The 18,691-nt window shown below is 38.9% G+C and overlaps 1 protein-coding gene across 1 annotated transcript; it reads right to left on the bottom strand.

Moving 5' to 3' along the window:
• Positions 1–179: 179 nt before the first annotated feature.
• On the bottom strand, positions 180–18,342 carry LOC116300098 (integrator complex subunit 3). Its single transcript, XM_031708870.2, has 30 exons — positions 18,194–18,342; positions 17,799–17,882; positions 16,509–16,592; positions 15,878–15,991; positions 14,970–15,121; positions 14,658–14,799; positions 14,105–14,163; positions 13,552–13,622; positions 13,081–13,178; positions 12,929–12,976; positions 12,494–12,637; positions 11,604–11,691; positions 11,000–11,079; positions 10,831–10,922; positions 10,044–10,132; positions 8,995–9,382; positions 8,595–8,652; positions 7,875–7,972; positions 7,203–7,247; positions 6,896–7,015; positions 6,452–6,548; positions 5,929–5,988; positions 5,491–5,559; positions 4,934–5,012; positions 4,408–4,570; positions 3,793–3,966; positions 2,359–2,447; positions 1,832–1,904; positions 1,239–1,356; positions 180–672 (listed from the first exon to the last, which is right to left on the bottom strand). The coding sequence occupies exons 1-30, from the start codon at positions 18,269–18,271 to the stop codon at positions 592–594; spliced, it is 3,135 nt and encodes a 1,044-aa protein (XP_031564730.2). The 5' UTR covers positions 18,272–18,342; the 3' UTR covers positions 180–591.
• Positions 18,343–18,691: the final 349 nt, after the last annotated feature.

The following is an 18,691-nucleotide window of genomic DNA, read 5'->3' as shown; positions in this document are numbered from 1 at the left end:
GTCCCTTTGACGGCTTTTCCGCTTCAGTCCGCTTTTGCTGGACTGCCTGTGCTCCGCCTAAATAGTCTCATGATAAGGGAACCCTTCTCTCGACAAAAAATGTGGCGTCAATGATTTAAAAAACTTGAATAGCTGAAATCAACGCTTAATATAAAAGAAAGTCACAGAAAATTTACTACTAGTTTTTCATAAAAATTCCTAACTTCTGCTTTTATTAAAGCCTACTTTTGCACTTCGGCCTTCTAACAATCAATTTCTTTTGTTCATCAAGTTATATATAAAGCAGTTTTATTATTCTGTCTAACATTAGTAAATGAGAACAGCCTTTTGAAATGAATATTTTATGGACGTGCACTAGTATATTGATCAAATGGGCATCAATACTTTCCAAATTCTTCAGAATTCCTATCTATCATGATAGGCTAACTGCATGAAAGAATGGTAGTGGTATGCACCACACTGACTGAGTAGACGAAGGGCATTGACTACTAGTTTTAGCAGCTGTCTATTCCCCTCGAGGCAAAGAGAACTTAGCGGAGGGAGTGGAGAAAAGAGAGAGGACTTTATTAGTTGGCGTAACCGAAAAGTTTACTAGTCATCGCTATCAGAGTCAACAGAGGTACTAGTTTTCTTTCGTCTTTTTGTAGGCTTTGGTTTAATTGATTCCTCTTCCTGTGGGAATTCAAACACAAAAAGATAAAATGTAAGACTCTAGTTTATAGTTGATATGAATCGTTGCGGTTTACAAATTACTTCAGCCCTGATGCTGCACTAGTAAACTTATATAAAACTTATATTTTACAACCACCACTCCCCATGCGGGGCTCTTCCGTGAGGTTCCCTCCACACGCACTACCACTACATTCTATATTTACAACATACAACCGACTCAACTCACATGTTGCTTTTTACGGAGGGAGGAAACCGGAGATCCCGTAGAAAACCCTCGTTGCAAGGGAGAGAACAACACAACAAACAAACTCAACTCACATATGATTCAGTCTGAGCCAGGGCTCGAAGCCGGACCACAGTGGTGAGAGGCGAGCGGTAAATCACTACGCCACCCATAAGTAGTAGTAGTAGTGGCTAAGCTCGGATAAAAAATAACGAAAAAATGTGGTAGAAACTAATTCTATAAAATAATTTAAGGCTCTGCCAAGACGCCTCTGGCCGTTTAGACACTCCTCATTGCAGGCTAAGGACGTGGCCGCGTGAAGACATTTTCTTGTTCATCATACCTCATCACTTTCATCAGAGAACGCCGCTGACTGTTTAGATGCTGCTTGCTGGCGCGACATTCTTGTAGTTCTTTTCCTTGTTTCTTTTTCATCGCACAACGAAAAGAGCATTTTGAACCTGGAACAGGGAGAAAATATCGACTCCTAAGAATATTCATATGGATTTCAAGGTTTACTGTGACATGCATTTTATGATCATTAACCGCCAACCGGGTAGCTCAGTTGGTTGACCATCGGACTTTCGTGCGGGAGGTCGTGGTCCGAGTCCCGGCCGGACCAAAACTCCAGGGTCTTAAAATAACTGAGGAGAAAGTGCTGCCTTCGTAATTACATCTGCAAATGGTTAGACTTTCAAGTGGCCCGGATGACCACTTTAAATGGCGGTCCCGTCTCACCACACTTACTAACCAACATCGGAGGGCCGTAAAAGAACCACTGAGGACGTAAAGAAACCCTGGCAGTGACCACCCTCAGTGCCTACACCTCATACTAACCACCTCTCATTCATAAATCATTGTAAAGCGCCTTTGAACATATCCATAGGGAAAAGAGCGCTATAAAAAAATCATAATCATCATAATCATAATCATTACCTGGATTTTCTTGCTTCTGATCCAGCGATTCTAGCCTGATCTAGAGCTGATCGTATATTGTCTTGTTTAAAAACTAAAACAAAAATGTCCACAACATCAGTAAGGCTTCTACGGTTTGTGGTTGTATCACTTCCAGGTGCTACAGAAACTACCCTGTATTTGATAAGTAGGTGAATATCGCGTTGCACCATGGGCCTTTTCATGGGGACGCTAAATACTTGTATATATGCCTTTTTCGCTTGCTGCGAAGCGTCCCTCAAAACCACCCCATAATGCAACGCATTTCTACAACTTCTCTGGGAACATCAAGTAAGAAAACAACCAAATAGACTGCGAGCAGTTCCTCTATTCTCTTGGTCATTGTCCGTCTGTCTGTACGTGTCGATTGGCCTAGGAAGATTGGTTACGAGTCAAAAGTCCCTGGGGGAGTTTCGTCCTTCCCTCGCCAGCCCCCTCCCCCAGGGACTTTTTCCCCAAGGGAAATAGAGGGACTGCTCGCAGTCTAACAACCATACTGATAAACTTACAACTGATATCTTCTTGTTCTTGACATATGTTGTGTAACCAGTCGAGGTGAGACAACACTTGATCCACAGATGGCTGATTTTTTGCATTCCTAGAAAACAAACTACCAGTTTAATAGGCTGTTCCAAGCTGAGCAGTGAATTTTGTTTTAGCCAGTAACAAGGCGGTTAGCTGTTTGGCCCCGGCCCTTATTCCCAGGCTACTGTAACCTAACTTTTGCGTATTTTTCTGTTTTCTATTGACTAAAACATAATACACATGCCTACAAGAAGCAGAAATATGGAAAGGAAAGACGATTTTACTTTACCGTCATGTTTGCTTCGTTCTTTTAAGCTTAGCGTCGCGTTCACCGCTCAGCTGGTTTGCAAGATGGCATAATTTTACTACCACTACCAAAATGCTTCGCGATTTTTTTTCTTATTTAAATTTTATTTCATCAAAAGAATGATAAAGTGATTTTCATAAACCCGTGAAATTAAATTAAATTAAATTAAACCCGCATATTAATGTGTAATATAGCGGTTATTAGTGAGGCAATTAAGTATTGTAGTGAAAGTTTATTGACTATATTTTATTACTTCGTTTTTTAAAGTCTCATGAGTAATAGCTCGTACTAGTTTGTATTAATGGTTATTACGCTAACATTTATTTCACGGGTTCATGAAAATCACTCTAAGACAAATGGTACTAATTAATTGAAAGAAATAGAGTGTGCAAAGGATTCTGGTAGTAGTAGTAAATGACGCTATGATGTAAGTGGTCTATTGCTGAGCTTCACGAATTTCTAATTTTCAGTTTTCTGGTTTTTATTTGCGTGTCAAAGCCGCCTTGCTGCGGGGGAAGGGAGAGTTTTTCTTTGCCTTTACAGGATTGTACTTCCTTTAGAGAAACCAATCTATTTAATAATCTAGGGAATGATTTACTTGTATTAACAGACTTGTGTCTCTTGTATGTGTTTTCCGTTCGTCACAAGGAATAATAAAAGCATTTTTTTATTACTTTTATTCTTGGGGTGCATGTCATGTACGTTATAGCCGCCATATTGGTTGACTATACAAAACATTTCTCATTAGCTTCTCTTGTTAACCAACCAACATGTTAGCTATTTCATTGTTATTTATATCTCAAGGGATTTTAAGTCACGTGGCTGCACCCCAAGAATTTAAAATTACCTTCAACATTCACCACTTACCATACATCGGTTCATTGGTCAAATACGAAAAATTCGACCGAGGCTGCAAGGTTCAAATATGAATAATCCTTCGTAACTACCTTGCATCCTTGATTGAATGATTTGCATGTGACCGGTCAACCGACTCGGTATGGAAGGTGGCGAATAATCATTTCAAAGCAAGCGGGATATCTCCCTTGAGCCTTTATTATTCACCAGTATTGTTTAAAAAGGCTCATTCAAAATCCATCCGTTTACTACTCACTTTCTTTTCTTTCCCCCAGACAGTTGTTTAGATACTTGTTGACTTATCAGTTGTGCCAGCTCACTTGAATATTCCTGACTCCAGTATCTTAGCAACGCTGTAGCAAACTGGTTACCAGGTCTCTTGTCTGGACATTCCATTCCAAGCACTGGTGTCAAAAGATCATGAGAAGGCCTGAGGAAGTTCAAGAAGTTATTAGCATCTAAATGGCTTCCCATTGTTGTTCTCTGATATAAGTTTCCTTATTCGTTTCGAACTCGTACGAAGTTAATTTTTTCAAACCTTGAAACAACCTTTGAGTTGATCAAACTAAGGGGCATGGCTAACTTACAGAAGAAAGTTGAGATTGAGCGCATTAGATTTGTGGTGAGAGTAAAGCCAGATAATCCAGAAGAAAACCTAAAGTAGAGAGACCCGACAACTGCGACAAATTCTGTCCATGTGATGTGATTCAAAACAAAGACACCCAAAGGTAGGAGGGGGTTTTGAGGGGAGGGGAGGGGGGGGGGAGGGGTGAACTAACATTGCTTTAGTAACTTGTGAACCACAGGTGGTGTGTGCTGCCCAACGCGATTCCCAAACTTGTTATGTGTACATATACATATATTGACTTACTGGACACTTTTCATCAGAATCAATAGGTTAGCCAGTGCTTCAGCGTGCTGCTCTGGTTTCAGTAGAGGCAGAATACCAACTATTGATTCTAGTAGAACATCTTCTGCTTGTATCAGTTGCCAGACACAGTACTGCTCGAATGATTCCCAATCTAATGTCGATTCTAGAAGAGGAAAAGGTATAACCATATGGATAAGATTAAGGATAGAAAACTAATGCTGGCCAAATGGTTAACAGAGAAATCGTATCATTACATCCAAAGGTCAGCAATCACATATTTCCAAGATGGCGTCTATTTGCTGTCTCATTTAATTCAGCCCTTATGGTTATCACAGACAGCTAGAACCTTAACCTTTTATCTTCTCTTACTTATCTCATATAATTTGTAATTTCAATGGATGGTACAAATAAACAGTTGTTGTATTTCGTCCCCACAACAGTCCCACAATACACTGCAATGACGACTGGAGGCAGTTTTTTTGCTCAACCCTGGAATGGCAAACATCAATAATGTATACTGAATTACCAATAAGCGTGTCTAGTTGTTTTTGCTCTCCAAAGATGATTAATTCTCCTAATGTTATTTCGCAGATAAATGTGTTAAGCTGTTGAAATAAAAAAAAAAACGTAAATAAGCTTTATTTGTTTTTCGAGCCCCGAGATGAGATAGTTTCAAGATGAGTTTGTAATTATTCCTCAATATCAGCAAAAGGCTATACGGGAAGTAACAAAGGGGAGGGGGGGACGAGGGAGTGTTTAAATATTCTATTTCTTCGATATCGTTCGGCTATTTGTGGATTTAGCGGGAATCTTCGAGCCTAAACGCGTGTGCTCGCATCTTTAACTCTACCTGGGGATTTAGCGGGAATCTTCGCGCCAAAACGCGTGTGCTCGCCCCTTCAACACTACCTGGGGATTTAGCGGGAATCTTCGCGCCAAAACAAGTGTGCTCGCCCCTTCAACACTACCTGGGGATTTAGCGGGAATCTTCGCGCCAAAACAAGTGTGCTCGCCCCTCCAGCTCTTGTAATCTCGCTAAGCTACTAGTATACGAAATAAATACAAGCAACATTTCCCTCTAACCTGTATTGGCTCCATATTGGTCACCAACATGTGTAAGATTTCGCTATCACCAACCACGTGTTCAGCAAACTAATAAGAAAGTAGCAGAAAGATTCCAATACCAATACAAGGAAAACAGAATAATGTGCGGTAACACGGGCAACAAAATTGTGGAGACACTTTCTACTTTTTGCAACAAGCAGCCACAACCTGCAACATCGATTTGTTGCGTGGCAAGTTGCGCACGTAAGTGATAATACGATCAACATTGCACTGCAACTGGCAACGAAACCATGATGCACGACAAGTTGTACGATTTTGTTGTCTGTATTGTTGCACTAAAGATGGGATGGAGTGGTTCGGTGGGGTGGGGGGACTAACCTTCTATATATGGACGGTATGAGTTAAACTGATAAGAAAGGAGCTGAAAGATTCCAATACTACCTTTCTGTGACTAACCTTTCTGTATATGGACGGTATAATGTAACGGAATGCTCTAGGGTCGTAATCTTGGCACACCTATCAATAGAAAATATCATGAAGAGAAATATCATATCATAGGATCACAGTTGCTGCTAGAAGTTATCGAAACATCGAATGTAATTAACTGATTATTACTGAATCAGGGCTGGATGTAGCCCGCATGCAGCCCGACCAACCTAAATCTGGTTATTTAATCTAACCAGGTTGTCAGTGAGGCTGTACGCTGGATAGAAAAGAGTGAGGCGGCAACGATTCCACAATCACTTTTTAATAAAGCTCGTTTACTACTGGGAATAGTATTCCAGTTAGTATTTCAGTTTCAGGAAATATTTGCAAGATGGTGTCTACTTCGTCCCTTAAAACGATTCCAGAATGCACTGCAATGCCAAACACGGCCCAGTTTTTTCCTTGACCTCGGAACTAATAATATTGGAGTACAGTACTAAAGATGTGTTCGAAACTGATAAATTAAACAACTTGAACTCAGAGTATCCCTAACCTTTAAATCTTCTATCAGACAGGCTTGTAAGCTTTTCTCTCCTCGAGAGGTGGTTGCAAAATCTTCATACATCGTCAGCCTTTCTTCATCTGATTCACTGAAACAAAGAATAGACGAAACATAAAAGTGGTGAACAGTGGAGCTTGGATTTGAATCTATGGAGGTTTTGCAACATCACGTGCCCAAGCCCATAATACTGCTTGGGCTTCCTGTGGTTAGATGGCAGAACAATAAAATCCCTTTGCTCTTGGGAATTGAATTCATTCTCATGTAAAACGATTGTATTCCTTGAACGTTACTTAAAATTTATGAGCTGAAGATACAAGTGTGGAAACAACTTTTCCGTCACTGTTAGTCCTGTAAGTTCTCTTTACTTCTAGATAAGCGACATAACTAGGGATAGGGAGAAGAAAAAGTAAAAGTAAAAGTCAGCCTTTGCCTTACCTGGCTTTGAGATAGAACAAGAAGCGATAGCCAAACTTGTTGTTGACTTCATGTAAAGCACTCAGAAGAGACAGGAAGCGTTCTCTACTGACGTCATGTGTGGGTAATGTACAAATATTTCTGCAATGAATATCAGAAGTTGTTAGATAAAATACTTGTGTGTGAGTGAATGAATGAAGGATAGAATGAAAGAGTGAACGGCCAAAGATAGACATACAGAAAGATGATCAGACAGACAAAAAGAAAGGAAGGGAAAAAGGAAGGAAGGAAGAAAAAAGAAAGAAAGAACAATAGGCAGGTACTCAACCTAAATAGCTCATAGACAGGACTTTCCAAGGATTCTTCGACATTTCTGTCAAAAGAGAACATGCAATAATGTAAGTAAAGGGCAATATAAATAAAGTGATAAGGGGCACGCAAGCTTGGGAGCGTGACACAAAGGGCGCTTTCCATTAACTTGAACCAACTACAGTCCTGGCAGCCAGTTCTCATGCGTCAGTTCTTATTATTTTTATAACTCGGTCAACCAGTTATATAGGACTGACGCGTACCATTTGAGAACTGGACGCTCGGACTGGAAAGCTCCCTAAGATCCTAAATATTTCATTTATCCAAGTAAAAGTAAATGATTAAGCATGCCGCAAGTCTATCAATCATCAATAGTCCCCTTCATGGTTCCCTGCGCTATCTTGAAAGGTGCCGTGCCTTTGCATCGAAGCGAGATGAACGGTGAGCTTGCAATGATAGAGAAAGGTGAATAATTGTCCAAGGTGTTAAAAAAGGTCTCTATCATTGCAAGCTCACCCTTCATCTCGCTTCGATGCAAAGCTACGGCTACCTATCAATATGGTGCAGGGAACTGTGAAAGGGACTATTGACTTTTTATAACATGCGGTCTTCTAGTCTCTAAGCTACTACGATTCAATCTTCTTGAATCCGACAACGATTTTTGAATTTCATGTAGTTATCGTGTAGTTACCTTTCTTTAGTAAAGCAGGAGATTAGAAGATCATCAACCAAACAAAAATTCAGACAAACAGCAAGAGGTTTCAAAATGTCGTCCACTTCAGAATCCTCCTGTTGAGAAAAGTAAAACATGAAATGCAGTTTACTAATGTCTCGCTGATTGGCTGAGAGCCGAGTGTATAAAACCACAGGTAGTGCAATTTATACCACTGCTTCATTGTTTGGAAATTCACAAAATCTGAATGAGACTTTTATTCGAGGCAGAGTAAGCCCTAGCGCTAAAGCCAGCAATGCCATCAGTGGCAATCCCCAGGGCAATCTAGCTCAGTCCTTCGATCTAAATTCTGGATAACATTATGTGTATGGCAGTCATTGTCATTATGTAATGTTTCCTTATACGGTTCATCTATAAAGAAGAGAGATCACATAGAAATGACTGATATAACACAATAGTGGGGTAGGTCCAAGCTGTTTTGCGAAGAGGGTTGTGGGAGTTTCATGTTGTCACAGATAAAAGGATCATCTAGCAGAGTATATCAATTCTAGAAATTGCAACTTTGCTAAACCCTGCTAGCAAGAAGTAAGAAGTATCCTAGGATTGCTCTCGACTTTAACACTACACAGCTAGCATTTTTGTGAAATTAGATGAGTGTAATGAAAGTAAAGTTTATCAAAAATGGCAAATAATTATCTATATCATAGGCAAAAGAGTTCTTTAATATACGTAACTTACGAGGTCAATTACACCAGTCAAGATGTTTTCCATCCTCTTGCATCTCATTGTGGGATCACTGAAATATGATGGGAAATCAAATGAGGTTAAAATGGAGTAAAGAAAATGTGAGAAAAGGAACAAACAAAAGAAAGAATGGATAAACAAAGTAGGGATGCGAAACAAAGAAAGAGGAAATGAAACAATAAAATAAAATATTATTTAATGTGCAATGGTGTTTTAGTGACAGACCATGGGCTTTCAGCCTTCAACTATTTTATTCTATACAACTGAAAAATAAATGTAGCCCAAAATCCCTAATAGGATAAAAAGGTGGAATACCATGGAATATACAATGACTTTCCTCTATTCTGATTGGCTGTGGGATAAAATATTGTTTATTATGGTTGGGTTTGCTTACCTTTCTCTGGAGAACTGTATCAGCAAGCTCTTTAATTCTTCCCCAATATTTTCAAGTTCTTCCAGCTCTGTTATATCTTCATTACTCTCCCTTTCCTCCCCCGTACTTGCTGATGTCCCCCCTCCTTGCCTGGTATCTTCCTCCTTTACTATTGGCTTAAACTCATAGTCTTTTTCTATTGGTTCATTTTTAATGCCTTCCATTTCTTCATCTTCTTCAGGGTCAGAGAACAAGGCTTCTTCATCCGGCATCTCCAGCTCATCATCAACACCACTGTCTTCTGTTTCAATATCTTTGGAAGTGTCCATTGAACCTAGTTCTCCTCCTAGTCTCATCATGCTAGAGGACTGGAGACTGATATCAGTTGAGGCTTCCTCAAGCTTTACACCTGCAAACCAAGAAGTCATGAAAATATGGATTTCAGCATATCATTGCTTAGATTGAATCAGTCCAACTTTCTGGTTTCTTTTTGTGCTTTGCATTGTTCATACGTAAAATGTCAGAATGTCTATGTTATATATGGATCCCAATGTTAACCCATGATAATGACATGAACACATCCTCCTGGAAGATGTATCATCACTCCTACCATCTTCCTGCATGATCATCTTACATAATCATCATCATCATAATCATTACTATTATCATTGTGCAACATCATCTTACATCATCATCATCATTAACATCATCACTATAATCACTATTTTCATCATGCACCATCATCACTATCATCATCATGCATCATCATCTTACTTCATCATCATCATCATCATCACTATCATCTCTATTATCATCATGCATCATCATCTTACTTCACCATCATCATCACTATCATCATCATGCATCATCATTTTACTTCATCATCATCATCATCATCACTATCATCTCTATCATCATCATGCATCATCATCTTACTTCACCATCATCATCACTATCATCATCACTCTGGTGATAGGAAGAGGCAGGATGGAGGAAAGATAAGTAGAGAATAAATCATACAAGTCTTATGTCTTCAAGAAGGTAAGAAGGACTGTAAAGTAGTGACTTACCAGGAACACAAAACTCTTCTAATTCTCGTTTAACCAAAACTTTCAGTCCTCTTTCCAGCTTGGGGTTATCCAGAAGAGGTGACAGAGAACTATAGGATTATGAAGACAAATAAATAAGGTTCAAGATTAGGTTTCAGTGCCATGAGTTTAATGAAGTCACCCAGTGGTTTTCAGCCAATCACAAGGTGAGTATAAAAATGGATACCGTTTGTATGTTTATAACAACAGCCAATTAGATTCTACTGTGTGCTTAGATAACGGACCTCTAGTTTTCAGGTGAAGGGACTTCATCTGTCATTGGCTGAACAATGCAAGGTGGCAATCATTGCACTGACTTCATAATATCACATGCATTATATACATTGCCTACATTAACTAAGATGGTCTGCGAATCAGTGCAAGATTTCGTGTTCTGCACTCTGCACTTTCTATTTCTGATTATGTGTCATTGCATACACCAAATAAAAATAAGACAAGCAATTTAACTACTGCTCTGGACTGACTAGCCTCTAATACTCGTAAAAAGTAATGCTTTTATGCTTCCACAGGCACAAGGCTGGTCACTCCAAAACAATAGTTATTCAAATTGGTCTCCATATTTCTATCCTGTATGCATTTGGTGAATATGGATACAGCTCAAACAAAAAACTTATTTCCAAGAAAGTGACACATGTTCTGAAATGGGAAAATAGGCCAATAGAGCATAAAAAATAGTATTTAAAAGACTGTAATAATTATATGCTTGGACAAAGATACAGTACAATGACAATTAGTTAGTTTTACATACATGACTACTTTCTTTCTCTGTATGATTCTGAAGCCATTTCTTACTCCTTGCCTCACAAAACCATCCAAAGATGGACAATAATTAGACATCATCTGAAGTAATAGAAAAGTGACTTTGTAAACAAAAAGTTTACAACAAAACAACTTGATGTGATCATAATGCATCATACCCGGCAGATGAAGTCAAGGAGTGTACTGGTGATAAATGGATGGCTTCTGATGGAACAGTGCATCAACAAAATGGCTGGCTCTGGTAACAGAATTTAACATTTTAATTTGTTTAATAACAGTCTTTTAATAATAGTAATGTTCAAAAGGGTCACAATTATACAAGAAACTAAATAGAAGGTTCTAGTAACCTCCTTTCTTTTCCTGGAAGCACAAAAATGAATAGCCGAGCTGCTTGATGCTGTCTCACAAGGACAGGAGTAAGAGGAAGATGGATTAAAAGACTTTGAAGATAGCACATTGACCTTAGCCAATTAAAATCTATCTTCCCACAGTTGTTGATAACATCTAAGTTTTTGTCAGATATCTAGGCTTTGTTGTTCATTCATGATTGGTTCAAATTCCACTTGCATTTGATTTCTTTATTTTCACTCTGATTGGTTAACTTTCTTCCACTTCCTTAGAGTGGTGCTGGTTATGGTGTGTCCGCACAGTAAAACAACCTCTAACATAACCCTTTTAAGGACTCCCAATAATATCCCGGCCCAACTATTATAATAATTCATATGTAGATGAAAGGATTTGCAATGATTATTAATTTTGTACCTATATTCATGATGTTGTCTTTGTCAGTTTGAAAGAACATCCAGTCAAAGAAGAGAGCCAGCTTTGCGTTGGCTGATGCAGCTGAGGCCTGAAGAAAACAAGAATGACATTTATTTGGCACAATATCATATTGTATATATGGCTTGCACACTACTTGCTAGTTGCATTAGATGGATATATACTATTGTACCTTCCCCCCTTCCCTGGGGGACTATTTCACTGACTTGTCAGCGTGACTGCTGCTTGGTATGTTGCAACAGGGTTGCCATGGAAATCAATGGTGACATAGCAGCGTACTCCCTTCCTATCTCTGGTCTCAGGTTAGATTCCTGGTCTCACCATCACATGCAAATAGAGTTTGTTAGGTCTCTCATTCGATTCAACCATTGAGGTCACAATTCAACTAGGGTCCATAAGTGGTGATGAGTTTGATGGCAAATTCAAAATACTATGGAATTCCCTCTACCATGATATTTTTTATTGCATAAATTATTATCAAGTTCTTAGTGGATTTTCACTTGCACATTACTTTATTACAATTTAATATAATAATCATCGATGAAATATATATATTTCTCTAAGACTAAATGATATCTTCACCTAACACCATCTGTAAACATTCTTAGGAATCGCATCATAGTAAAAACGGACACATGGCTGATTGGAGATATGGATTTTATCTTCTTGTGGTGATATCTTAAGAGTGAGAGCAGCATATCTCCGCGCAGCCAGGCCATATCCTCTATACATTATTACATCTTTGTCTTTGGGTTACTAATGATAATGGCAATTCCCATATAGTGCATTTCATAATCTCAATGCTGTATAGCACATTTCATGATCTTAATGCTACTAGTAGTCTATGACTATGCTATACAGTACAGTAGTACCTGACATGATATTAATAACCAGCCAATGATAGCCCATCGTGGAATAACGTCAGAGCCTAATACTTCATTTGAAGGGTGCACAACACCAACAATGTAGCGAATGAGATCTGGTTTAAGGGTGTGGCTCTCAGGTGAAGATAAATACTGTAATGAGAAAAAAATTAATAATAACGTGATTAAAATTTGAGATCACCTCTCAAAGCCAAACCCTAAATCCCTGTCTGTGAGAGGTGGTAACAGCTAAAGCTCTGGCAAACCTGTGCGTGGGGTCAGTAACCCTACCTATGGAAACTGGCGATCAGGATATCAACCATATACATGACAACAGAGGGCCCTGGTTTCAGCCCTACGCATTGCTTAGGCATAATTAGATGAAGATGATTAATTTGAGATCGCAGTTTTCAATCATATATGACAAGAGTTTTTGTTACTCACCAGCTTATGAAACCAGTCTTGGTATCTCTTTTGCTGCCCAAACTTGACCTGTACAGAAAGAATATTGAATGTTCAGGGGGATCAAATCTTGGATCTCTACCTTAGCAGTGTAGACCCCCCCATGTTACCTTCTACCCAAACTAGTGACTTACCTTTGAAGTCAAAAAGATAATTTTGTTCTCCATGTCTGGTGTCAGTCTACAAGCAAGGAATTTTCTGGATGTTCTTATTCGCAATAACTGTGTTAGACCTGTAAGTAAATGTCAGAGGAGTATTAGTGATTATCGGTGAAACATTCAAGGCCTGAGCACACAATGCAATATTGCTTGCAATGGGAAATGGTACAGTGTATCCAAATGTGCAATTACAGTTACTGCTGGTGACATCACAAATTATTAGTACTCATTTTTTATGTTGTGTAGAACAGCTGCATGCAATTTCCCTGCTGCAAGCAATGTCACAGGCAATGTCTTAGGCAACATCACAGACAACGTCACAGACAACGTTACAGACAACGTCACAGACAACGTCACAGACAGCATAACAGACAACGTCACAGACAAAGTAGTATCTTGTGAATGGACCTTTACTGTAATTGGTTTTCCAGATTTAATACCACTGACCTGTGAACTGAGGACTTAATGTTTGTGGTTTGTACAAAATATCTTTCCACAAAGCTTGAAACTCTGGAATTCTTGAATCAAAGAAAATTTAAAGTGATCATTTTACAACAACAACAAGAAATTAATTATAATAACTTAGGCCTAGGGCAAACATCGAACTTTCCATGCACCGAACTTAATTACGATCAAAGAATGCCGCCTCATTATCACCTGATATCCATTGTTTTTAATGAGTTCGGTGCATGGAAAGTTCGACGTTTGCCCTAGGCCTTAATTAGCCCTGATAGACTTTATGTTTAGCATCTCTAAAATTTAGAGGCACAGCTGTCATTTTATGTTGTCATCTGAGCCACAGCAAAGATCTAATTATTTGCAGATATTTTTAGAGCAAAGGCTAGTTCAGCCAAGGCTTGAACCCTTTACTTCTTATGATAGGTCAGTGCCCAAACAAGTTATTGAGCAAACCAGAATAGGATTAATAAGCTAAGTTGAAAAGTTAATTAAAATTGCATTTGGTAATGGTTCTGTATTATGTTGTCATTGAGAGTTTTACCTTCCTACACTTTGGAGAAGTCGAACAAGATCTCTACCAATGGGTAAACAATCTGCAAACTATTAAATACAAATAAAGGAAATAATTAATATCAGTTATTTCAAACCTTGGAGCAGCCTCTGGCCTGCTCTACATGTAAGTCAGGAAACAGTTTTAAAACTACATGTAAATAAATGAATTGGAGCTTAGCATGCCGGGTTATTCTAGAGGACAAAAAACATCAAGAGAGAGACCTAATAAACTCTACTCACAGGTGGTGCTCATGAGTCAAGGAACCAAACCAGAGACCCCAGTTAAGATGAGAGGTGCATAAAGAGACATATTTGTACTGCCTCAGTCTATACTACCTTTGATTGTCATTTATACTCCCGGGGGGTACTCTTGTCCATTTAGGGTAGGGATGTGCCGCTGAGCCCTCCTGACCCTGTTGCAGAGTAAAATAGCTGAAATTCATACCCTGTTTGGCGGCACATACCCATATAGCAAATATAGGAGAGTACCCCCCCCCCCCCCCCACCGGGTTTATACTCATTGAACAACAGAATCAACCTACCCTTTCTCTCAAAAGTGAGATACAAAATTCAATTTCCATGGTCCTGAGGTTCTTGAAAGGAGCAGCCTCATGATCTTGTATCAGACGAAGGTAACAGTAGAGAGCTGTTGCCAGAAATAAGCCATTCTTCTCTAACCAGGGTCTGAAAAACATACATTATTCAGAAATAAAGTAAATTGCATGTACTACATAGATGGATATTTGATAGATAAGACACAAGCTGATCAATCAACCAGTTCACTGTATTTGAGTATCAAACTACTAGCTGGCCACATTTAGCCCACCCTTCCTCTAGTATATTATAGACTGTACCTGTTGTTGCTCAGTAAGTTTAACATGGACTCCGCCAGCCATATGTTGGGAGGAGAAATGTCGCCACCCACAATCTGACGTAACAGTGCCGCACATAAATTCTCTGTTCCCAAGACAGAATTCTTAACCAGCTCCGTTGTCAGCCATAATATCTAATAATCATTAATAAAATATCACTATATTTTGGCCTCACTATTGCAAATTAAAAAATATATATATGTTATTTACTGGCCAGGAGGTCCGGATAGGGAAAAAGTGTGCCCGAGGTCTTGAATATACGGGCAGAGGCCCTTAGGTAGAGGTCCGCTTTCAAGACTGAGGGCATAGTTTTTCCCTATCTGGACCGACTATAGGACGGTAAATAACTTATTTATTTTTTCCCGTATTATCTTACTTGTTTTTGTAATCGTTTTGCTTTGTTGTTAAGCGGCAAAGGATACCGGACCGCGAGCGTGGGCAGATACTGACAAAATACTGCCCTCTCAAACAGCCAATCAAAATGCACAATTTTTTAGGATACTGGACCGGAAAAAATAAATAGTGGATAAGAAATGCCCTTTTTGTCAGTGCAATGACTTCTACCAGGGCTATCTAACATTCTTTAGCCTTTCACAGGTGGAGTATAAAAAAAAACAACCTGAGTTTGTTATAACTTTAGCCTATTATCTTCCACTACTCCGATGGCTGCACCTGAAATCCACTGGCTTGTCATGTGGGCACATAACAACCATGGTACAGTTTGTTTGGCCAAAGTTAATACAAACTTGGGATCCATTTCAGACTCACATGACTGGATTAAAGACTGGTTCAGATTGACGTCATCACAAATTCAAGTATAAACTAAAGAGATGCTTTATTTTTGCTTGATTGCCAAGTGAGCAGGGCCTGACTACATGAGGATTCTTTACCTGTGTTTTCGTAGCTTCTTGTAGTTTTGCAAACTTGTCTGTTACGATCCCTACCACTTTGTTGATTATCATGCCAAGGCCATCGCGTGTGATAAATGACAAGTCTCGATATGCCTAGAATATTGGACATGAACAAATAGAGAATAACATGAACATTTTAATATAGTCTAGACTGCCTGTTTGACTGACTGATGAATTAATGGATAAATGAATGGATAGACGGATGGACAGATGGACCGACAGATGGTTGGGTGGATGGATGAATGGATGAATGAATGAATGGATAGACAAATGGATGAATGGGTGTATGGATGGGTGGATGGATGGATGGATGGGCGGGTGGATGGATGGATGGATGGGCGGGTGGATGGATGGATGGATGGGCGGGTGGATGGATGGATGGATGGAGAGTGATTGATGGAGAGACAAGAAGGGAGAGGGAGGAATTGGTGAATGGATAGGAAGCTCTACGGAAGGATGGAATGAGGGATACACTGTAAATGGATACAACATGAAGGGAGGGATGGAAGGAGTGGAGGAAAAAATGAATGGAGGGGAGGGATGAATGTATATTATGTTCATTCTCAATACTACATGACAATAATAATCCATCTTTTCAATCCCTCACTACCTTTGGTGCAGATGCTGGGTCAGTAAGGATAATGTAGAGCAATCCCAAAGAAACATCCTCATGTTGTTGAACACTTTTACAAACCTACAATTAATCACAAGATACGAATATCAATTCGAAATAAGATAAAACAGATATGTCACAACTGATCTTTACCATGGCCTTCAGTCAAATCTTCACCCACCTCCCAATCCCTTACCCCACGGCTACAAATAATGATGAATAGCCTAATTATCTTTACCTTGGTCATGAATCAATTGTTTCTGACTCAATGTTACTGGTCAAAAGAACTGGCAAGGCCAAGGTTTGACTGCACAAGATTCCAATTCTGGGTGGACATTGTCTGATGACCACATCCGTTATTTTAGCCCTAGTTACCCAAATCATTGTTTCTGCTCTGCTAGATTCTTTATCTATTAGAGTAGTTTCACAACTCATAATTTGGGCAAAACAGCCAACATTTTCTTCTTATACTTTTGAGAAATAAAATCTTGCCATACAAACAATTGCCTTGTTTCTGTCTATAGCTGCCATAAAACCACTCTATAGTTAAAGAGTACATTTTGCATGACTTTGAAATGGCATAAAATGAGTCACTACCACTGAGCAGCATTGGCAACTACATTATATCATGAATCAATTACAGTGTTCAAAATTACTGTTTACTATACCCATTTTCATATTTATGCAACCCAGACTAGCTATAATTCCAGACATTTGGGTTTTTGTTTTCCATTAATTACATTTCCAATGGACTGAGTTAGTACTTTTAATTGATAAAAGCCAAAACTCTCTCAAAACTCTAGTGTATGTGGGCTTAGCCTCACTTTTGAGGTCAGTAAACAAAAGCAAAAAATAATTTGTCAATGAATAACAAACCATTTCAAGCAACTCCTTGATTCCAGGAAAGGCCCCACACACACTGAAGTTTTAAGAATCATCCATCAACAACTATGAGAATGGAAGTAAATGAAAATGCCTGGATATGGCACTGTCATCCTCACAGTCATGACACTGCAAATCTGTACAAAACTATTCCACATGCAAAATCACTAAGTGCATACAATATATCCATGAAAACGCTAACTAACAAAATTGTACAAATTAGTGCAAAGTTTTTTAGGTCTACGTTCTACAGGGTTCTACTGAACAAACTAATTTGTGCAAATTTGCGAAATTTCTTACAAACTCTTTCACGGATACAGCTTATGGTATGCACTCTCAACACTACTGTAACTTACTGTAACTTATTACAATCTTTTGTACTAAATACGATATGCAAACACTTACTGTTTGGTTGAGAGCATCATGCGCTTCCCTGTCTGGCAACCCAGATATAGTACTATTCACAATACCTGCACACTTTTCTAGTTTCTGGAGGGAAACATTTACAGCAATTTAATAGCCGGCATCAATATTATCTTTAATCTGAGCCGAGATGAATGACCAGGTGAAAACTCACATATTAGTTATTTGAAAACAAAAAACAAAAAAAAAAACGTTTCTTTCTTCTCGCTTAAGAAATAAAAATATAGTAAGATAAGTCTATCAAATGTAATAAGTTTCTTCCTAGATTAGATTTGTCATGTTTTTGGATTTTTTAAAATAAATAAGCAGTAAGCTTGATGATTGAAACCGTATACAGGGTTGGCGTTTACTTTTACTCAGTTTAGGGCTTCTTTTACCTCTTCTATCTCGTCTTTTGGATTCAGAACATTACTGCGAAATAGCCGTGTCTCTGGGGTTTTCTTTTGTGCCTCCATGTCTGATATACTGGGCAGTAAAGGACACTGTAGCGTGAACTACTCGTCCGCCATCTTTGTTTTCAGTCCATGTCCTTGCTCACCCACAGGGATCCCAATTTAGATAAACGTGAAAGGTGAAAAATCGTGAAAAAATCGTTTTAATTTGTGGTCTTTTTTTGTATTTAATGTCAAGATAGTGTCCTTCACAACACTTTTAAAGAAGTGAAAATTAAGCAAAAGCGAAGTACAATTTTTTTTGAAGTGGAGTGGACTGAAGGGAAATGGAGTGGATTGGAAAGGGGTGGAGTGCTGAAGTTGGGTGAAGAAAAGTGGAGTGGAGTAAAGTGGAGGGGAATGGAGTAGAGGGAAATGGATGGGAGGGAAATGGAGGGGAGGAGAATGGAGGGGAGTGGGGTGCTGGAGTGGAGTGAAAGTATT

The sequence above is a fragment of the Actinia tenebrosa genome, unplaced genomic scaffold (genome assembly GCF_029948245.1).
Source record: "Actinia tenebrosa isolate PJP-AT-01 unplaced genomic scaffold, QUT_ActTen_1.0 PGA_scaffold5__44_contigs__length_20552954, whole genome shotgun sequence".
Lineage (NCBI taxonomy): Eukaryota > Metazoa > Cnidaria > Anthozoa > Actiniaria > Actiniidae > Actinia > Actinia tenebrosa.
The sequence above is the reverse complement of the archived record's forward strand: the minus strand, read 5'-3'. Positions and strand labels throughout refer to the sequence as shown.

Coding starts and splice junctions, on each gene's coding strand:
- LOC116300098 (XM_031708870.2), bottom strand. CDS start 18,271: ATGGAGGCACAAAAGAAAACCCCAGAGACACGGCTATTTCGCAGTAAT. Junction 14,800..14,969: donor AACTTACTGAGCAACAACAG/GTACAGTCTATA, acceptor TATGTTTTTCAG/ACCCTGGTTAGAGAAGAATG. Junction 6,549..6,895: donor TTGTTCTATCTCAAAGCCAG/GTAAGGCAAAGG, acceptor TCTTTGTTTCAG/TGAATCAGATGAAGAAAGGC.